Source organism: Trachypithecus francoisi, unplaced genomic scaffold (assembly GCF_009764315.1).
Source record: "Trachypithecus francoisi isolate TF-2019V2 unplaced genomic scaffold, Tfra_2.0 Lachesis_group14, whole genome shotgun sequence".
Classification (NCBI taxonomy): domain Eukaryota; kingdom Metazoa; phylum Chordata; class Mammalia; order Primates; family Cercopithecidae; genus Trachypithecus; species Trachypithecus francoisi.
In genome coordinates this window covers 38,431,278-38,453,556 of record NW_022681459.1, presented here as the reverse complement: position 1 = coordinate 38,453,556, position 22,279 = coordinate 38,431,278, and the positions used below count along the sequence as shown (strand labels likewise).

The 22,279-nt window shown below is 52.3% G+C and overlaps 1 protein-coding gene across 2 annotated transcripts; it reads right to left on the bottom strand.

The window, feature by feature from the left end:
- Positions 1-669: 669 nt before the first annotated feature.
- Positions 670-19,571, bottom strand: NCF4 (neutrophil cytosolic factor 4). 2 transcript variants are annotated; one of them, XM_033232842.1, is made up of 11 exons: positions 19,334-19,571; positions 14,173-14,257; positions 13,265-13,418; positions 10,896-10,966; positions 10,631-10,720; positions 7,782-7,909; positions 6,625-6,682; positions 5,899-5,997; positions 2,918-3,048; positions 2,590-2,655; positions 670-1,059 (listed from the first exon to the last, which is right to left on the bottom strand). In XM_033232842.1, exons 1-11 carry the CDS (start codon positions 19,363-19,365, stop codon positions 864-866), a joined length of 1,110 nt encoding a protein of 369 aa, XP_033088733.1. In that variant the 5' UTR covers positions 19,366-19,571; the 3' UTR covers positions 670-863. The 2 variants fall into 2 exon arrangements, with proteins under 2 accessions (XP_033088733.1, XP_033088734.1); XM_033232843.1 differs by lacking the exon at positions 10,631-10,720 and having other exon boundaries at positions 19,334-19,569.
- Positions 19,572-22,279: the final 2,708 nt, after the last annotated feature.

Below are 22,279 nucleotides of genomic sequence, written 5' to 3'. Positions count from 1 at the left end.
CCGACTTGCTGTTCTTACTGAGACGTTAATGATCTTCTTGAATGGCTGTTTCTCCATGTGCTCTGTGCCCTTAGAACAATTTCCAGAGACTTTAAACAGTTGATTTTAAGTATCTCTCATCAGTTAAACTACTGTTTCCCTGGGGAGAGGGTCCACCAAGCTCCTCACACCACCATTCTGGGAGTGACACCTGTTTAATTTTTGGTGGATTAGGATAGGAGATTCAGCTCAGAGAAGACGATCCCACTGCTTTGTGTCCCCCTCCTCCTGGATGAGACCAGAGTCCTCCCCCTACTTACAGTGGAGACAACCAACCCCGAGACCTGCCTCCCTGCCCCCACAGAGCAGCAGACACAGGAAGGCAGAGGAGAGCTCCTGACCCTCATCACACAGCCGAGGACTTGGCATTGGTGGGACCCCAGAGGGCACCCAGAGCAGATCACTTCTGTGGGGCAAGTGGCTAATCGCAGGTAAAGGGGAGCAGTGGGAGGGAGAAGGGATACGGCTTGGGGACCCTCAGGTTTCCCCCCAACACCGGGACAGAGCAAGGAAATGGGGTGGCAGGACAGAGGTCTCAGAGCCAGGGCCTCTGCTGGATATAAACGGCCTCCCCGTGGATGCTCATTAAATCGTATTTTACTCGCATGAAAGATGCTCTTTCCCGTAGCCTGCCCTATTGACATGGAATGGTTTATTTAAATCGGATGTAAAGAGTAGAAACAGACAGATTACAAACCCCATGCGTCCACTGGCCTCAGAGACGGGAAGTCTGCCCATTCCCCCAGGTTTTCCTGGTCCTAATCTCCTCTGAGAGTTGAAGGTTCTTGCTGGTGTCCCCTAACTGCTCCAGGGACACTGTCAGCTCATGGCATCGTGTTGTAGACCCTGTAGTTGTCCTTCTGCGTGATGTGCAGCTTCCAGGGAAAGAGACGCTTCTGGGAGGGGAGGCCGCGAGCCTTCCGTACCATAAGCACCACGTCCTCATCCGACAGCAGCCGAACCAGATCCCCCTCAGCGTCCCGGTAATTCAGGGCGATGTCCTCCCTCTGGAACTCCCGCCTGCATGGGAAAAGTCAGGGATAATCAAAGAGCCTAAGCATGGAGTAGGGGTAGGAAGAGGGGGTAAAAATGTTTTATGTCCTGAAGCCAGGAGTGAGAAAAGATCAGAGCCTGACACAAGCCTGTGTCATCCAAATAATCCAACCTCCCATTGTACAGATGGGGATATCGAGGCCTAAAAGGGAGAAGAGGCTGGGTGTGGTGGCTCACACCTGTAATTCCAGCATTTTGGGAGGCCGAGGAGGGCAGATCACCTGAGGTCAGGAGTTCGAGACCAGCCTGGCCAACATGATGAAACCCTGTCTCTACTAAAAATACAAAAATTAGCTGGACATGGTGGCATGCACCTGTGATCCCAGCTACTCAGGAGGCTGAGGTAGGAGAATCACTTGAACCCGGGAGGCAGAAGTTGCAGTGAGCTGAGATTGACCACTGTATTCCAGCCTGGGCAACAGAGTGAGACTCCATCTTAAAAAAAAAAAAAGAGAGAAGAGACTTTCACAGGAAATTAGTGGCACAGCCTGAAGTGTCTTGTGTATAAATGTGCTAAAAGCTTAAGAGTTGTGAAGAAGAGTAGGTTTGACTGGGCACAGAGTAGGGCCGTATAAAGCCTCAGAGAGAAACCTGTGTGAGGCTATTGAGGAGAACCTTGTAAGGACAGGAACTGTCTGGCCTGGGTGCAGGAAGATGTGCACCCTTCTACTTAGCTGGTGTACATAGAAATTGATCTGAACTTTCTACCAGTAGTTTGACAACGTGGGCCAGAAGGCTACGAGACTTGCAAATGCTTTAATCCCCAAATCTACTTCTTGAGCATCATTACAAGGAAATGATCAGATAAGTCATCAAATAGGTGAACTAAGATGGTCTGTACAAAGTTGTTTAGAGTAGTAAAGAAGTAGAAGAAATCCTAAGAGGCCAGTAAAAGCACATGGCCATATTAATGATGTAGCCACAGAAAGGTTTTGTGCAGCCAAAGTAACTTTTGTGTGTGCATGTGCGTATGGGGTGTAAGTACTGAAGAAATCTGAGTGTACGTCATTAACAAGGGGGGTAAAAATATGAGGTGATTTCACTTCTTCGTATCTTTCTGACATGGTTACTGACATTTCTTTTATATATATATAATGAGTTGGTACAACTTTTACAGTCAGAAATGTAACAGTGTGATTACCATTCCGTAAAATAACTGTCCAGCAATGTCCTGGACCTGGGGCGGGTAGTGAGTCCCTGAGGGTGGATGGCTCAAGTCCAAGGCTCTTAGCCAGAGAGACTTTAGCTCCAGCTGCAGATCCGGATCTAAACCCACAACTTGTGTGAGCTCAGCCAAGTCCCCTAACCGATCTGCGGCTTCCCCACTCGTCTCTAAAGTGAGGAGATGCTACCTAACCTGTAGGGCTGGGCTGTGGATAAAACGAGAAGACAAAGTACATGCAAAACCCCAGCACCTTCATACTAGGGCTTAACATTTCTCCCTGCGCTCTCGTCTCCAGAGTGTCTGACTCCCCAGCCCCATTCCCAGTCCCTCACCTCGTGAGCTCCAGCAGGTCTTTGAATAGGGGAGTGCTGCTAAGATCTTCCTCCACTGCGATGTCCCTAAGGGGATGACAGGCGGGGGTAAGGGGGTGACAGGCTGGGGTAAGGAGGCATTAGGCTGGAAGTGGGGTGTGGGGTGGGGAAAAGAGGAATGAGGCTGGCGAGGCCACCCTGGACATTGATGCCTCAGCATTGTGGCTCATCTGGGAGCCACTGGGGGCTTTGGAGTGGGAGAGGGACCCAAGAGAGGGTGATACAAGGGGTGGTGGGTGGTAGGGATGGCAGGAAGGCTGGACAGGCCCCTCCTTCCCAGGCCACAAACTTGACGGTGCTGATGGTGTCTTCATAGTAGTAGCAGCGCAGCCAGTTGGTGGGGTCGTCCTCCTCAGGGAAGTCTTTGAGGATCTTCACAAAGGAGAGAGGGAAGATGCCTGTGGCTCCCCGGACAGTGCCCTGCAGAGGAAGAGAAGGGATGCCAGGCTGGTGAGAGGAGAGGCAGCAGAGCCACGCCTCGGAGCCCTCAGCCCCGTTCTAATGATGGGGAAAGGCAGACGAGGTCCCGGTCTTCTTCCGTAGAGGGAAGAGAGAAGGCGAGGAAGTTCACTGAGTTGGTCACTTCCAAGAAGGCTTATATTTGGGTTTTACAATATGTCAGAGTCTGGATTTATATAGAAAGCTGCTTTTGTCTCACTCATTCGCTCATTCATTCAACAAAGACTTCTTGAGAACCAGCCACTTGACAGGCTCTGGGCTCTCAAAATAGATAAAAGTCCTTGGGCCTGGTGCAGTGGCTCACACCTGCAATCCCAGCACTTTGGGAGGCTGAGGTTGGCGGATCACCTGAGGTCAGCCTGGCCAACTTGGCAAAACCCCGTCTCTACTAAACATATAAAAATTAGCCGAGCATGTTGGCGCATGCCTGTAATCCCAACTACTCAGGAGGCTGAGGTGGGAGAATCACTTGAACCCGCAGGGTGGAGGTTGCAGCGAGCCAAGATCGCGCCATTGCACTCCAGCCTGGGCAACAAGAGTGAAAATCTGTCTCAAAAATAATAATAATAATAATAATAATAAATAATAAGTCCTTGCCCCCATGGAGTTCCCAGTACAATGGGGAATGACAGGGTGTGCGCGCTGTCAACAATGACCTACCCAACGAGTCCAATGGTGGCAGGTGTTACAGATGAAAATAGAACACAGAAGGAAGAGGATGAGGGATGAGGAAGGCCCTGCTGCTGATCCCACTTACTCATTCATTCATCAGATACAACTGTGCCTCTGCTCTAGACCAAGTAGCCAGAAATCAGACCCAGACCCGGCCATGGCCTGGGCTTTGGGCACGTGTTCTGTTCATCTTCACAGCAACCCTACAGAAGATGGATTATTTACATGCCATTTTGCAAACATATTAACCAAGGCTCAAGGTGGTTCCTTCCCTGCCCCTGAGGCCAGAAGTTAGCTAGCGAACTGATAAGTAGGACTTTCTGGAAAACAGGAAGGCAATACATGTTTTCTATTTCTGGAAAGTGACCCAGAGATACTCCTCAGGCAGTTGTAAAAGCCCTGAATTCCTGAGATGGAGATCTATGATTAGGGTAAAATGGAAACTGCTAAACTGGCTAAACCAGTGGCTACTACTAGCTCCTCTCCAAGGCCTGGACGCCAGGGACCCAACCCAACTCTTAGAGGTCCTGGGACCCCTGGGGGCTGACCCTGCCTCTGGGTCTTTCCCAGAGCCTCCCCCAGGCACTCCCCACAGGAGCACTAAGTCTGAAGACAGGACTGGCCCCAGGCCAAGGCCCAACACAGCCACTTTCCACCTCCACTCACTGAGTGAGAACAGAGCCCTTCTGTGGGCCACGCTGGGACAAAGCAGTGACCGGGAAAGGCCCTGGCTTTGAAGTTTCATTTAGGTCTCCTAACGACCCTAGTGCCTGGCCAGGCGCCACACATTCAGGCTCTGGGGCGAGCCCTGGCCATTATCACCTCCTTTACCCCTTCCAGGAAGCTGATGAAGAAACATTTACAGAAAAGGAAACCACAAGTTTGAGCAAGTTTCCAAAGGTCCACAAAGCTAGTGAAAAACAGAGCTAGGAAATGGCCCAAACAGGCTGACTCTGAGTTCGAGCTCTTCATCAGCAGCTTTTATTGCTGCAGGCAGGGTGTGTACTGCTGTCCCATATTACACAAGTGGCTGCGATTTCGCTGCTCAGGAGCAAATTATCTGGAGAGCTATCTGGTTGCTGCAACTTAGCAGTGCTGCTGGCATCTAGTGGAGAGGCCGGGGATGTTGCTGAACACCCTGCAATGTTCCGGACAACCGCACAAGGGACCCTCTGGCCCCAATGTCAATAGTGCCCCTGCTGAGACACCCATTGCAGACCAAGAAACTAAACTCAGTAGGTGAACTTACTTGCCCTAAGCAGCCCATTTTTCAGGGTCAGAACCAAAGACAAGTGCATGAGCTCCAGAATGTTCTGCTCCCACCGAACATCTGCCTCCCCAAAGGCTGTATTCCCGCAGGTTCCCCAACCTGCCTGGATCTCCAGGACTATCATCAGATAGCATCTCTTCCCTGAGGCCTTCTGAGACGGTCCTCAGTCTCTGAAGCACACAATGCCTGAGGCAACCTCACCTCCAGCCTCACCTCTAATCTCAGCCTAACCTTACCTGCATTCTCACCTCCATCCTCACCTCCAACCTCACCTCCATCCTTATTCCCAACCTCACCTCCAACCTCATCTCTAAACCCACTTCCAACCTCACCTTCATCCTCGACTCCAAACTCACTCCCATCCTCACCTCTAATCTCACCTCCATCCTTACCTGCAAACTCACCTTCCTCACCTCTATCCTCACCTCCATCTTTACCTCTAACCGCATCTCCAATCTCACTTCCATTCTCATTTCCATCTTCACCTCTAATCTCACCTCCAATCTCACCTCCACCCTCACCTCCAATCTCACCTCCACGCTCACCTCCATCCTCACCTCCAATCTCACCTCCATCCTCACCTCCAACCTTACCCCCAATCTCACCTCTATCCTCACCTCCACCCTTACCTCCATCCTCACCTTCACCCTCATCTCCATCCTCACCTCCAGCCTCATCTCCACCCTCACCTTCATCCTCACCTCCAATCTCACCTCCACCCTCACCTTCATCCTCACCTCCAATCTCACCTCCACCCTCACCTTCATCCTCACCTCCAATCTCACCTCCACCCTCACTTCCATCTTCACCTTTAATTTCACCTCCAACCTCACCTCCAATCTCACCTCCATCCTCACTTCTGAACTCACCTCCAGCCAGTCTTTGTTGATCCGACTGAGAAGGAAGATCACATCTCCGGCTTTGAAATTCAGCTCCAGTTTGCTGTTTCCAGTGAAGTCAAATAGAGCCTGAGGAGAAGCGTGCAGAAAGGAGGGAAGGAGAAAACACTCACTGAGTTCCTACAGAAGTGCCTTACATACTTTAGTCTCCCATTTTGCAGATGTAGAAACTGAGGCTCGGGGAGAATAAGCGACTTGTCTGAGGCCATCTCATTTTTTAGTGGAGGAGCTAGGAATTGAACTCAGGTCTCCCTGACTCTAGGTTGGGTGCTCCTTCCAGACCTGGTGGGGGTGAGCACACACGGAAGAGTTCGAACTCTCTGGGCTGAGCACCCACCCTGGTCCCCAGGCTTCATCGCAGGCTAGGCCTTGTCTGAGTCATCTCTGCAGGTTCCATGCGTAAGGCAGGGCCGACTCAGAGGAGGCTCAGGCAAACTGACCGGAGGAGCATACGGATGGAAGCGTTCCCCTCTGGCTCTGAATGCTGATCACATTCCGTCCCCTTAGCAGGGCTCGGGGACGCCCAGTGGCAGAGGCTGAGGCTGTAACCCCTTCCTTCCTCCAAGTGCTCAGCACTCGCCCAGGCACACAGCAGTGCCCAGCAGGAGAGACCCACTGGCCCACCAGTGGCTGGCAGGTGGGCCAAGGCCGATGCCCAAAGTGTGAGAGCCTGGCCAGCACAGGGGTGGGGTATACCTCTGCTCTCGGAGCTGCCATTCGGTCAACGCTGTTGCCTTGTGGGGACACGCTCTTGCTGTGGAGAGAGAAGAGGGGCTTGTTAGCCCTGAGAGAAGCCCAGCTTCCTGCTTCTGTGTCCAGAGGAGCCCCTTGCAAGGAGCAGGGAAGGCGGGGGAGAGAGATGATGCTGAAATGTGGCTGCAATTCCTCCTCCAGGTGGGCACACTTGTCCCCAAATCCTCACAACCACTTTGGAGGTAGGGTTGTTCTCCCTTCTTTACGGACCAGGAAGCCAGGCTCAGAAAGCAGGTGGGGAAGGGGATATATGCTCATTCCATGCCTTTCACTTCCCAAAGTGTTCAGATTTGTTTGTTTCTCTGCTCCCTACAACTAAGCTCTGATGTAAATGTGACCGTTGTAATTTTTCAGCTGAGGGAAACTGAAGGTTGGAGAGGTGAAGTGCCTTGCTCTGGGGCCCGTGGCTGCCACGTGGCACAGCTGGAATTAAGACACACCTGACTGTGTGCACAGGGGAGATGCTAGGCATGGAGAGGACCCTTGGAGACATTCGTGGGAGTAAGCAGAGGGAGGAGCTGGTGGGGAACTCAGGAATTCCGTCCTGCTTTTTCCAGAATTCTTAGTAGCAGCAACCTGGGCTTTGGAAGTCAAGCAGTCTATGAGTAGCTGAATTTTTGGTGGGAGGGACGGGATTTTTGGAGTAAGGGAGGAGCAGTGTGCCCTGGAGGCCAACGTGATACAACCAGAGCCACAGCTGGCCCCACGGAGCTCCAACACACCAGGAAAAGGCATTCCCAGAGCTGCTCAGAGAATGTTTGTGGATAAGGCAGCTCTTCCCTCCTCTCTGCCCCCAGTTCTTTTCAGGGACCCAGAGCTTCTGGGTCATCCCCAGTGGTTGCTGTGGCACCAGACTCTCCAGAGTCAATATCCCAGTCCTTGTCTTCCAGTCCTTTTGATCACATTGAAAGGCACACACCCTCTGTCCCTCCAAACCTGAACACTACTTTCTAAACCCATTGAATAAACCAAATCACCCTGGAGTGTCCAGGGATATGGCTGATCTGTATTTTCCTTCTCTCCTTTCGGGGAAAAGAGATGCTTTTCCAGCAGGGACCCAGGGCTCTGGCCATGTGGAAGCCCAGGGGCTGGTCACTTACACTTTCCGGGTGCGCGGGCGGAGCCGGCGGAGTGCCTGGGGCACCTGCTCTGAGTCATAGGGCGACTGGTAAAAGAAGATCCGGACGTCCTCATCCATCAGCACCCAGACTGGCAGGCTGAGCAGGCTCTGTGTGGGTGAGACAGCAGAACCGGTGGCGTAGTCAGCAGAAGGATCTGGACACCCCAGCCCAGATGTGCCATCCCCGAGCCCTGACATCAGCCCTCCTCTCTTTACTAATGCATGTTGCCTGATAACAGAAACACGTTGTTTAAAAAAATAAGAAAACTCAGCATGCTGAAGGTAACACTTCACAAGCTCTGCTCCTGGGTCCAAGGTCAGGAGAGGGACCAGGGGCTTGAGAAGAGTCCCTTCAGAAAAGACTTAAAGTTCTCCAGAAACAGCAATAATGAAGATGACAAGTAACATGACCTGGTGGTGACTTCACCAGGAGAGTATCACATGCATGCCCTTCCTCAATCTCATGGTATCCCATGAGTTAGGATCAGAGAGGTGAAGGGATCTGCCCAAGACCACACGGCCTAGCAGGGGACAGAGCTGGGGCACCCAGAGCCGTCTGTCACTAAAGGCTACCCAAAGCTCAAGGTGAGACAACAGTCGGCGGGGGTGGAGGCTCCCAAAATAACCCAAATTAACAACAGTTGGTGGCATTATAGCTTACAAAACGCTTCCTGATACTTTATCTCATATCTTCGTTAGGGAAACGGAGGCTTGGAGAGGGAAGTACCTGACCCAGAAGAGCAGAGCTAAGTGGCAGGACCCAGACTTGAGCTCTAGTTTCATCCAAGCTGGTTACACCCACCACAATGCAAAGACCTTGAAGCTGTGAGGACGCAAGCACCCAGCACCTGGCAGGGTCATCTCACCAAACTCCAAGCACACAGGTCTGGGGACACTGAGGTTGGCTTTAGGTACTGAGGCTCCAGAGGCACCCAGAGCCCTGCAGAGGATCCCATGGGGGCAGCAGGTTGAGGTGGGGTCGGGGAACTTTGTCCGAGAGGAACTGGGGATGCAGAGCCCAGAAAAGGCTGTCATATGGGGACAGCCTGGAAGATGTTTCAGGAGCCAGGGGCTCCTGGGATCGAATCTCAGCTCTTCCTGTCACCAGCTGGGTGGCTTTGGGCAAACCTGGCTCCAGATGGTCATTAATAAAATGGGGACAAGAATAGCCTCTCCCTCGTGGGATTGTGTGAGAATTAAATAAGTAAATATATGTGTAATCCTTAGAACAGGCATATAACAGGTGCCCATCAAAGTTAGATATCATCATTGTTACTGTCATGTTCATTACAATGAGGCACAGTGGGTAAGAGCTCAAACCCTGGAGTCACAGAGATGTGAGTTGAAATCTCATCCCACCTACCTAACTGCTCTGTCACACTTAACTCACAAGTTATTGGGGAATTAAATAAGATTATTCGTGTATCCATAAACATGTATCAAGAGCTTTCTGGTTGCCAGTCAAAGCTCTTCATGTAGTTCCATGCAGTTGTCATTATCACGTGACTCACATACTTCATGAGGGCAGGGTGAGACCAGTGGGTAGGATTTACAGAGAGTTGGGCTTTTCTCATAGCTGCCCAACAATGGGACAAGCAGCCTGGGTCAGGGCAGAGTGGTAGTGAGCTCCCCGTCTCTGAGGGTATGCAAGCACAGGATGGGGTGGCCGTGGCAGAGATTCCTACACTGAATGGTCTCTGACTTCCAGGAACCCAATCTGACACAAAGAGGCAGAGATGAATCCTCTGGGCTGCTGGTTGCTAAGACCAGGTGTGGAATGAGGAGCCCCAGTTCCCCAGCCTCACCTCCTACCTTGTCTTCCTCTTTCCTTCCCTCCCTCCAGAGCCCACTCCCCTATTCTAGCCCAGGGGGAGAAGGGTGGAGCCTCAGCCACCCTGAAGGAACAGCTGGAGCCCACTCAGCTTCCCTCCCTCCCTCTTCCCTGCTCAGAGCCCAGGATTCCTGCAGCTACCTGCTCTCTCCTCCTTCCTCCCACCTCCTCTGCCCTCCATCTGCTCCCTTCCTCCATCAAGAGTCAGGATCTCTCACATTCTGGAAGCAGGTTCACAGTTTACAAAGCACTTTCTCATCCCGTTCTCAACAGATCCCAACTTCACTCCGGTGATACTAGAGGGCACTGCCCCATTTCACAAGTGTGAAAACCAAGGCCTAGAGAGGATGGGCAGCTCACCCCAAATCACCCAGCCAGTCAATGTCAGAGTCAAGACTAAAGGACCCTATAGTCCAGTGCTCTTCAGCCGTGAGGACGCGTCTGGGCTGGGAGGAGGGCTTCCCTTGCCAGCTTTCTGAGGTCGCTATCAGGCCTCTAGTGATGGTGCACTCACTGCCACCTCAGGAGGAACACTGCCCCTTTCCTGGATGGCTCTGGCTGGTGGAAGTCCTTTCCGGACCACCTTGGCCTCTGCCTTTAAGATACTCCTTCCTGTATGCTCCCATCTCATAGAGATGCAGAGTTTGCAGGTCGGAGAATACACAAGCCAAGATCTCCCATCTCATAGAGATGCAGAGTTTGCAGGTTGGAGAATACACAAGGATCCCCAGCCAAGACCCATGAGTGCAGCTAAAATCCAGCCCATGCTCAGGTGAGGGGGTGTGTTGCTCCGGAGGAGACCTTCTCTAGTTTGCACAAAGATGCTATATGAGCAACTTGTGGCCTGCTTGGCCACACCCCCATGATGGAGGCACACATATGTCTCCATGTGATCTTATGATCCACCTGTTGGCATTCCCACGGGACAGTGGGTGCCTTGGGGGCAGGCTCTGTATGGAATTCACCTTTGTATCTTAACACCTGGCATAGACATTTACCTGTGGGCTTAGAGCATTAAACGAAGATTTGTCAATTCCAAGTGTGGCTTCTGTACCTTCTCCATTGCTCCTGCTCCTATCCCTGGAACCCTAAGGACACATCCTGTTTTTCTCCCCAGACCAGGCCTTTAGGGATTGAAGATGGGGCCATCAGAGCCAGAGAGCCAGCTCCAGTTCCCAAAGCCATACACAGGGATGGTACTTGGGCTCCCCCACCAACACTCCATGCCCTTCCACGTGCCAATGTGGCAAGACCCACTGGTACCTTCATGTAGGCGTTGAGGGCAGGTATCCGCATCTCGGCGATCTCCTGTTTCACACCCACATAGACTTTGGCTGAGAAGAGACAAACAGCTGTCCTAGGAGCCTGGCCCAACACGGCCCCAGGGTTCAGGGCTGCCCCTGCAGGCCAGGAACCCTGGCCAGAGCCCCTTCCCGATGACTCAGAATTCTTCCCTGTTATCTTTTCACAGCGCTGAAGTGGCCACTCTGGCACCACCTAACTGTCATCCTCTGAGTTGCGCTATCACCAGCTGACATTTTTCTTGTCTTACTTTTTTATTTACTGCCTGTTCATCCAAACACACACACACACGACTCTTAGTTCAAAGACAGCAGGATTTCGTCTGCTTGGCTCACAGCTGTACCCCCATCACCCAGGACAGTGGCAACACTGGTTGCACATTCAAGCTGCCCAAGGAGCTTGTAAATATCTCACTGTGTAGCACTTGCCCCAGGACAATTACAAGAGAATCTCTGGGGGCGGGACTCAGGAACTAGGATTCTTTCCATCTCTCAAGGCACTTCCACATACCACCATAGTTAAGAACCATGGGTCTAGAATCATGCCCAGATGAATTAACATTTGTTGAGTGGATGAAAGAACAATTCCCCAAGCTCAAGGCAGAGTGTTCTGGAGGAAAAGGAAATATGATGGGCTATCAAGAGACAAATGTCTCCTCCAGGTGCCTTCAGGTGGGCGCACTGGTGGAACCATTCACCTAGAGAACCCCCACGAGGAAGCAAGCCTGAAACCTGCCTGGCTCCTGGTGTCTAGGAGATGGACAGAGGTGGTGGTGGTGGCGGTAGGAGGCTCTGGGCTAGCGCTAGACATTTGGGAGTTAGGAGCAAGAAGGTGACAATTAAAGTCCCAGACCTGGGTCAGTTTGCCAGGGTGAGTGTTTGGAATGAGAAGACAAGGCAGGAGACAGAGGATGTCCGCTCAGAGGATCCCCACCTTCCAAGGAGCGGCAGAGAAGGTTGATTCTGTAACAGAGAAGCTGAAGGAGTCTCTAGTAAGGTAGGAAGGGTATTGGGAGACACTGGTGCCTCCGGAAGTTGAAGAAAGCTTAACAGAGGAAGGAGTGGGGTGTGAAGATGAGGCTTAGCACTAGTCATGGAAGCCAGAATCGATGGGTCATGGCTCACCTCACCGAGAGGAAATTCTGTGGAGGAGTCAGAGCTAAACCAAGCTGAGAGGATGGCCATGCCAAGGTGAGACAATGCGCGAATGTGATTGCCAAAGGAAAAAGAAAGAGATCTTTGGGGGCCCTGGGGACATGGAGGCTCAGGGAGGCTTGTTGTAAGAATGCTGTTTCACAGCTCAGGATTGTTTAAAGACAGAAGAGGGTTGAGGCGGTGGAGACGCTTAGCGGAGGAAGTTGGTATATCAAGGGGAAGATGAATATACAACGAAAAGGAGGAGTAGATTGTCAGGGGAAAGCCCCAAAAGAGAGAGGAGGGAAAGTAATGGAGCCTGAGAGGGGAGGCTGGCTTAGAGCAGGCAAGACTCCTGGGGGGAGCTTCAAGTTCCTTGGTGGGGCTGGATGAGAAGGAGCGGGGTCATATGCTGAGACAGAGACAGGGACAGAAAAAACAAGCTGGAGGTGGGGTTGGAGCCCTGAGGCTTGGGGAAGGGAGGCAATGGTCCCTGTCTCTGGCCTGCAGGGCATGAAGAGCACACTGAGACCACCCCCTTGTAACCCATTCGCCACTGAGACCACCCCCTTGTAACCCATTCGTGACGGGGTTTCCTCCCGCGGGGCAGGTGCTAAGCAACTAAGGGCTTGGCGCTGTCCAAGGTGGATGTTAGGATCCAGCTGGGGAGGAAGGACCAGGAGACCAGGAGGCGAGGGGACTGTTCGTAAGCAGAGGTGTGAGGCTACCCAACTTCCTGGCAGGACAGGGGAAGAAGGAGAGCCACAGGGACGCTAGAAGCCGAGACTATGAAGTCAGAGGGCTGGTCTCGTGGGAGGAAGCTGAGGGCAGGCAGGGAGGTGAGTCAGTGTGTTTAGGGACCAGACTGGGGGATTCCTGTCTCTAACGAAGGGAGGCCAGGTGTTGACGTGCTCCAGACTGTGGCCTCCTGGTAATGGACAGCAGGAGCGACTAGCCACCACTGTCATCAGAGCTCCGGGGCTGTGAGGCTAGAGTGCTTGGGGTGGAAGCCACAATGTGAGGCAGGGGGAGCTGTGCGGGGAGGGCTTGGCAGTCCGTGACTGCTGGGAGTGGGGGCTATAAACTACATAAACAGTTTTCACTGGGGTTGAGATCAAATCACGGAACAGTGTCAAGGGCCATGGAAGGAAGGAGAGTCAGCAGCTCTGCAACAGTAGGACAGGAGTGGCTGCCTACCTGGGAGTGTGGGCAGGGTACAGGCCAGGGCGCTGCTCTTGCTGTCTGGCCCGAAGCGCTCCTCCAGCTTGCTCTGCAAAGCATGGAACTGGCGGTAGCGGCGGTAGATGAGGTACTTGGATCCTCCTTTCGTCTTCACCTCGATGACGAAAACCTAAGGAGGACAGGGGTTGTGGGGAGGGCTCAGGGGCCAGGAGCAGAAGCCAAAAAAAGGGAGGAGGATAAGGATGCAGAAGGGTCTCTGGAGAAGGAGACCCATGTCAAGTCAAAAGGCTGATGCTCCAGAAGCAGACGAGCTTTGCTAAAAAAACAAAAACAAAACAAAACAAAAAAACTGGAAAAAGAGGGGAAGTGAGACCTAGTGTTAGAGGCAAGAGCTCTTGGAAATAGGCCAAACACGCACTCAGTCCCAAGAAATGAGGAGCCATGCCTTGGAGGTCGTGGTGCAGAGTGAACCTACCCCTGGCTGTGTTGCGGGTGCAGGATGCCCCCTCCATCTGTGTCTGAATATGACAGGGGTGCTGTGGGGGCAACACTAAAGTCCCTCACCCCCGACTCTCCAGGTGGAGGTTCAGAGGTCAAAGGATGCAATCAGGATTTCTCAACTTTAGTACCATGCTGGGGCCGGATAGCTCTTTAGCAGGGACAGGGCTGTCCTGTGCATGGTGGGGAGTTTAGCAGCACCCTGGATTCTACCCACTAGATGTGAAATAGACCTGCCCCAAGATGCAATAATCAGAATCTCCCAGGGTAATGTCAAATGGGCAAAATTGGCCCTGTTGAAAACCACTGAGATAGAAGTTAAGAGATCAGAGAATTGGAGGTTCAGAGGTCAGAGGACAAGGTTCAGAGGTCAGCTGGGTGGAAGTCCAGAGGTTCTAGGGTGAAGGTCCAGGAGTCTCTCTTACAAAGTGACTGGTGAAGCCTCTCTTCTCCTCGATGTCGGCGATGTTGGCTGAGATGGCAACATCATCTGGAAGCTGTTCAAAGTCACTGTGCATAGCAGAGGAAAAGAAATCCTGGTTATCACCCTGATGTATTTTGTGGGCCCACCGGATATGAGGTAGAGTGCAAAGCAAACCGATGTTGTGGATCCAACATTCGTCTCTTAGCACCCCTTCCCAGGCCAGGTCCTGCCACTGACCCTGGAAATATGGAGATAACAAGACACAGTCCAGGCCTTGAGTGTAGGAATAGGAGGCTGTCAGCCTTACCGAGTGTAGGAATGGGAAGCTGACAGCCATGTTGAGTGCAGGAATGGGAAGCTGGCAGCCATGTTGAGTGCAGGAATGGGAAGCTGGCAGCCACATAGCAATAGCCAAATTATCGTCTAACACATTGCTATCAATTGCACCATGATGGGTCTGAGCCAAACATCACCATCCAGCTCCTGTTTTCCAGCCTCCCTTGCAGCTAGGAGCAACCATGTGACCCGTTCTGGCCAATGAGACCTAAGAGGAGGCCTGGTGCAGGGGCCTCCCCAGAGTGCTCACATATCATTGCCTTTTTGAGGATTTCCCCAACCTGGGCACAATTAGGCAGTCTCTCCATGGGGCACTCCCCAGAGGGCTTGCTTTCCTGATCCCAAGGGATGAACAAGCTCAGCATGGTCTCCCCCTTTGAAAGCAGTCTTGAAGCAAGTGTGACATCCAGACCTACAGCAGCTATGTTGTCTCCGTGAAGCAAGACATGAGAAAGGCCGAAGGAATCTCTGGGGTGCTAGTCCTGATGTCACTGGCCTACAGAACCAACTATGGCTTACCTCTGGACATTTTTTTTTTTTTTGAGACAGAGTCTTGCTCTGTTCCCCAGGCTGGAGTACAGTGGTGTGAGCTCAGCTCACTGCAACCTCTGCCTCTCAGGTTGAAGTGATTCTCCTACCTCAGCCTCCCAAGTAGCTGGGATTACAGGGGCAAGCCACCACACCCAGATGAGTTTTGTATTTTTAGTAGAGACGGGGTTGCACCATGTTGGCCAAGCTGGTCTCAAACTCCTGACCTCAAGTGATCTGCCTACCTCGGCCTCCCGGGACTTCTTGTTAGGTGACCAAATAATCCCCTGTTTAAGCCATCGTCATTTCCTCCATTCCCTGCAGCCTAATGCATTTCCAACAGACACATTACCGATTTCTTGTTGTTCCTAAGTTATGATTAGGAGAGGCTGGGTACTATTTGGATGTGGAGGTAAAAGAAAAGGCACTGTCAAGAGTGACACCCACACTTCTGGCCAGGATGTGGGGGCCAGGGTTGATGGACTCAGTTTGGGGCATGCTAATTTGAGAGGCCTGTTGTATAGCTCAGGATCTCAGCATGGGAGGTCTCAGCTATAAGGGGCGAGGTAGGAATAATCTTCTGCCTGTGGCTTGTGGCTAAGACCCCCACTCCTGACACGGTGAAGAGTTATCAGGGAACAGAGGCGGGGTCTGAGAGGGACAGATAGGGGAAGAGGAAACAGACTTCCAAGGAGTGGGAGAAAGCACAGCCAGGAGTCTCTGAGGGGTCACTGAGTTCAGTCACTTGGAGACAGACAAGGAAAAAATAAGAACTATGATTCTTCTGGTGCAGCAAGTGGGAAACGGGAGAGAGTGGCAGGGGTGGCAGTGGTGGGGGGATTGCAGGGGCTGCCAAGTCCCAGGCCCCAGAGCTGGCTGGGACCTCAGGAGTCTGCATACCCTAGTCCCAGTCCACGCCGGACCCACATGACCTGGAATCCGAGGCTGCATCAGAACTCAGGGGGCTGCCACCCGGAGGTGACTCAGGGTTGCAGTGGGCAGGTAGTGGAAATCCCCCCGCCCAGCCCCACTCACTTTCTACACATGCTCCCTCGGTGACACCCTTGGGAGAAGCTTCCTCCTCCACTTTCTCCCCTGAGGCTGTGCTTGTCCTGGGTAATTTCCTCTGCAATATGATAAGGTAGGAATGTGGGGGTGGGGGGCGCACAGGAAGGAACGTGAAGGGTAGAAACGGCCCTGAGCAGGGCGGGCAGGCAAGTTGGGTAATAAGAACGACAGCTACCTATTTCCTGAGGTCACCAGGTGCTCTTCTAAGACAGTGTCACCTTTGTACAGATCAGGAGACTGAGGCATGGTAAGATTAGCCCAAGTAAAGTCGGGAAGCTGGGACTTGAGCCCAAGCAGTAGTAGTCTGGCTCCAGAAATCTGTTACCGAACACGGCCATACTGCCCCACACTCTGAGCCTCCCGGCAACTTGCTGTGTGAACTTAAAAAAAATCCCAGCCCTTCTCGGCCTGTGTCCCCATCTAAAATAATTATAATTTTAGCAAACCTGTATGTGGCACTGCCTGTGGGCCAGACACTGTTCTAAGCCCATTAAGACATATGGGCTCCTCAGATCTCATAGCTCCAAGGAGAAAGGAAGGGGATGCTGGACACTAAACAGATAATGACATAATTCAAATGGGCATAGTGTTGGGAAGGAAAAGCACATGGCGTTTTGAACTATAACAGGAGCCTGGCCATTATTATATTCCCTCAAAGAATCAGTCACACAGCAGACAGGAGAGATTGGGAGCAGGAGCTTGTACTATGGAGGCTCACGTGCTGTCAGAGGGCGTCCTTGGGCTGAGGGTGGTCAAGGAGGGCTTCCCAGAAGAAGCAACGCCAGTGGTCAGCCAGGAAAAGCAGAGAGGAGTTGGTGCCAGGATGGCATGAAAGGCCTTTCAGGCAGGGGGAACAGCAAGTGCAAAGGCCACAGCTGTGCAACAGGGGCAAGTTCAGGGAACTGCAGGGAGCTGAGCACGGCTGGAGCACAGAGCGGGAGGCGGGATATGATGAGAGACCAGCCGGAGAGGCAGGCAGGGCCCGCTCATGAGGCGCCTTGATGCCTTGCAGACGCACTGGCAGATGCTCGAGGCACAGTCACAGCATTGGGGACAAGAAGATCAAGCTCCCTTGGGAAGATTTCTCCCTGTGCTCCGCTCCTCCCTCCTCTGTAAAATGGGAACAAGAGAAGAACTTATGTCTCCGGGTAGTCCTGCAGTCCTATCTGTAACAAACACAGCCCTACAATCCCCACAAGGGCAGGGACTCTGCTCACCCTACGTCCCAATGCCCAGAACAGAGCCTGGCATACAGTAGGTGCTCAGTACTGCTCAATACACGGCCACTACTCTCGTCTGCATTTATGGAGTTTTTTGATGGGCAGCATGAGAATGGCCTGGCTGCCTGCAGGGCAGGCAAGAAGAGCAGCAAACCCAACCGGAAGTCCCCTGGAGTATCCGCTCCCTTAGGGACCTCACCCAGGCCCTGCTGAGCCAGGACAATTCTGCCTCAAGACACACTCGCGTAGTTCACGGACTTTGGAGCCTGGCCTGGGGGAGGCTTTGAAGCCTGACCCGGGGGAGGCTGAGGTTGAAAGAATCCTTGGAGGGCAGCCAGGGCAGGTTTTCTGGCACCTGGCACACAGTAGGTGCTCAAAGCATGTCTGTTGGAACCGAACTTGCCACCCCTGAGGCAGCCCTCCCCATCTTTGGATGTCTCGCCTTGGTGTTCTAGAAAGTGCTGCTGCACAAACCTGTGCCCTCTCCTTGTACTCTCTGCTTTGACCTCAAGCAGAACAATCCAGGCTCACTTTCAGATAAGGCCTTCGAGGTACAGGAAGACCCGTGCCCCCAGTACCTGGCTCAAGGCCTCATGAAAAGCAGTCCCTCTCCGTCTGAGGGCGAAGGCAGCTGAAAGGGGACAGGGAGCAGGGGAGGGAGCACACAGTCCTGCTGGCCTGCTCTCAGCGTCATCCCCTGAACCCTGTACCCCAGAAAGCAGGAAGTGCCCAAGCCACAAACAGCTGCTGTTTCCGGAAGGTTCGAGTTTGCGTGCGGCTGGGTCCGCCAGGAGCATGTGTGGGGAGGAATTGAGGTCCGACAGCCTTACCCAGCTCCTGCACCCTGCTCTGAGGCTCAGGAAGGCCACGCGGGCTCCCCTCTAAGCATTTCCTTCTGCTGCCCTTGCCCCCGCACACCCCTCAGGTTCTACTTCCAGCCCCCAGCCCCACCGTGGGCCTTCTGTTCCCCGCGTAGGCCCACACCAGCCTGGCCTGTCTCTGGTGACCCCGAGTGGCCTCCACCTAGGTAACAGGGGTCACCTGCTGTTCCAGTCCAGGGGGTGCAGGGGCCAGGCTCTGTGTCCTCAGGGACCCTGTAGCTCAGAGCGCAGGCCTAGCTACTAAGGAAAAATTCTGAAAATGCTTCCCAAGCGACGAGGCTAGACGCTGGTGAGGCTGTGCTCCAAGCCCTAGCCTTGCCAGTCACTCTCTGTGACCCTGAGTAAGTCTCTTATCCTCCCTGGGCCTCAGATTTCTAAATTGTGCAATGGCAAGGTTGGACTAGAAGAATCTGAGACATTTTTCACCTCAAAGATCCATCCATTCATTCATTTATTCATTAATTTAGCAACATTTACTGAGCCCTTGGTCCTGGTGCTCAACAGGGATGAGCTACCTTCTAGGGATATGGCAGTGATCAAAACAGATAAAACGTCTCATGGAGCTTGCTTCTCATGGGGAAGCCAATGATAAAGAAAAAAATAATAAATGAGTATGTAATATTATTCTAGTAATATAAGAACTAGGCAGAAAAGGGAAATAGGGCAAAGGGTCAGACAGCAATGAGGTAAAGGCCATCAGGAAGGCTTCTCAGAGGAGGCGACATTTGAGGCAAGCCCTGATTAGAGGAAGAACAAGCCAGATTCCGTGAATTCTGTTTGCACAAAAGATGGAAAGTCATTGCTGATTCCCATGTGAGGCAAAGGGCCCCAGTCTGGGACCCAGGACACCTGCATTTCTCTCCAGACACGGCCAGTCACTCATTGTGTGACCGTGGGCAAGTCCCTCCCACTCTTGGAGCCTCGGTGTTCTTATTTGTGTCTGAGGGTGGTGAGCCACAGCTCAAAGTTTCCTTAAAGCAGTTCTGAGAGGCTGCATTTCTGAGTATATGGGTTCTGACTCAACCCCAGCCTCTCATGTTGATCGGGACTGCAGAAGGACTGGCCTTTTTCCCCAAGGCCTATCAGGAGCAGTGAGAAGGCCCGGGGGCGGCCACACCCCGGCACTCACCTCTCTGCCCGCAGCTGCTGGGCCACGGCCATGGTGGGCGATGGTCCCAGGGAGCTGGTGGAGAGTCTCGCCCAGCCAGTCCCAGGCTGAGTTCACCTCTCACTTCCTCCAGCCACCCTGCGTCTCGTCTCAGCCTGCGGTCCTGGGAGTCCCCAGGAGGTGCCTTTGGGGAGGCTCAGGCCTGCTTCTCTCCACTCTGTCAAAGGCTCCTCCTCCAGGCTTTCTGGGCCTAGCCTGTGACCCACACTTCCTCTTACCTCACCTCCCAGCTGCACAGAAATTAAGGAAGTGGACCCTTGGGTGCCAGGTTTGCAGGAATCCACTTCCTTGATGCCAGTCCTTGGCACCAAGCCTCAGTTGGGTATCAGAAGCCTTGCTCCATCAGAGATGGGGTCCCAGCCATCAGGGGGTCTTGTGACCTTGGGGAGTCACTTCTCATCCTCTGGCCCATCAAACCCAACCCTTGTTCTCTTACTGCCAAGCCTTTGCCCAAACTCTTCCCCAGGCCTGGAATGCCGGTCTCCATTTTCCTGTGATCCCTTAGGCCCAGAGTATATGACACCCCCTCCAGGAAGCCCTCCCGGTTCCTCTGGCCTCTGTCGTCCTAGAGTGTGAAGTTTGGTTTGTGCTCCCTGGCACTCTGGGATATCCTTTCCTCATCCTTAGATCTCCATGTCCAGCCAATCCTCTTTCACAGGGCTGCCAATCAGAGTGAGTTTCATCCTCCCTGCTTAAACTCTCCTGCCTCATCACCCTGTACTCAGGAGAAAGTCCAGCGTCCTTGCCCTGCCTGCCTCCTATGCCCTTGAGGCCCTGCAGCCTTCCCCAGCCTCCACTCCTGAGCTCCCTTTTTCTCACTGGCCTCCTTTCCATTTCTAGAATGTTCTAAGACGTCCCCCCCAAGGCCTTCGTGCATGGTGTTCCCTCTGCTGGAACGAGCTCTTCACTGCCTCCTTTGCATCTCGGCTTAGAAGTTACGTCTTTAGCGAGAGCTTCCCTGATGGCTCACCCTAAATTAAGGCCCTCCCTACTACTTTCTCTCACAGGTCCCTGCACGTCTACTGCAGAGCACTCATAACTATTGTCATCTCATAGTCGTTTGTGTATCTGTGTGTTTAATAACTGCATCCCTGGCTAACAACGTGCCTGGCACATTGCAAGCGTTCAACCAATATTCAGTGAATGAATGAAACTCTGCTAGTCAGTGACTGAGGCTCCTAACAGGTGTGGCTATTTGATTCTGAAGGGACCTCTCTGAGAAGACGTCCACAGGAGTCATTGGCACAGCCACACCCAGTAACTCTCCGTCAGTCACACACGCTCACGCACTCGTATTCATAGATGCAGAACAGAAAGGCATTTTAAACTACTTCACACATTCAAGTCTCAGCTAAAAAACAAGAAAGCATAATTTTCAGGTAGGACCATAGAGAGGGGTCAGGAATCTGTACCAGGGAGAGGGGAACGTGGCCCAGAGCCCATGGGAAAACCAAGACTGGATATGCTTGTTGGGCTGAGATTTTAAAGCCAAATCTGGGACTAGGTACAGGCCACAGGTCCTGCTATTGGCAGAAAGTCAAATCTGAGCTCTCAGTGTAAAGTGAGTGTCAGAACCGATTATGGGAACAGAGTTTTTCAGCCATCAGCTTGGAGTCAAAGCAGGAGTTGAGGTCCTCTCGCAGGCCATGGGTGGAACAAGGGACGTGTGTACCAGATCAACCTCAAGCCTGCCCTCTGCACTGATGTAAGGCCCAGATATAAGCTATCCATGTGGTGCAGAAATCCTAAACTGAGGCATTATATAAAAACAGTGTGGAGTCAGTGACACTACAAGATCTACTCTGTCAACTCACAAGACCAAAACTGCAAATCGTGAGCTGTGAAAGACAGCTCAGAGCCTCCACATCATGAAGAATTCACACCCGAAGAACTAGAAATAATACAAACAGTAAGTCCGATGAGTTGCTGGTGTCTCAGGGCTCCCAGGCTAGAGGATGAAACAATGAAACACAGAAATAACAGAACAGCCTTATTAGTGCAGGTGTCTGTAAGTACCAAGAGGTGCAAGCACACGGCCATAACTGAGGGAAGAGGAGGACCCTGGCCTACAGTTGGTCAGGAAGGACAGGAAATGGCAAAACAATTTTAGCAAGCAAGCATGATACAGAATTTGCAGGCGATTGTGTAAACAGTGTGTGTAGTATATGCCTACAGTTGGAAACACATATTTGTGTATAAACACATACAGCTTGCATAAGCAAGTGTAAGTGCATTTCTGTTGTGTTTATAAAAGAGCATATGATGTGTATAGTGGTGGCATTGTGACTATGAGAGAATATACTTAAATGTTTGGATCGCAGTCGGTGCCAAATGAGCATAAACGCAAGTACATTTATAATAGGTGAACTCAGGCAAGATAACACGTCCTTTTTGAAACTTTCTTCTTCACCAATCTGTAAAATAGTCTTGCCTAATTCAGTTGTAGTAGGAATTAATAGAAAAATGTATAAAAGTGCCTAGACACATGGAAATTTATTATTCCTTTTTTTTATCGTTTTCAGTGTATATGTGTGTGTGTGTGTGTGTTTGTGTTTCAGGCGAGTCAAGCCCTCAAGTTTACCTTCCCAGGTTTTTTCATGGCTTGTCTTCCTAACCCCGGCCCTCGCCACCCCCAAGAAACCTCCTGTGGCCCTGACTCGGCCACTGGGAAGCCACCTCTGCACCTGGGGGAAAAAGGTGTCCAGGGAAGAGTCCGTGATGGGTCAGCTCTTCCCCTCCTCCCCTCTTTCTCTCCTTTTCTTCTGTCCCTTCCCACGGTTGTACTGAATACGGGTGTTCCTCTGTCTCCTCATACACAGAACACTGCTGCTAATTTTATGCCCAAGCTCTGATACAGTGTAATTTGAGCCCAGGCACTCGGTCAGCAATGGGCTCCCGTCCTGCCGC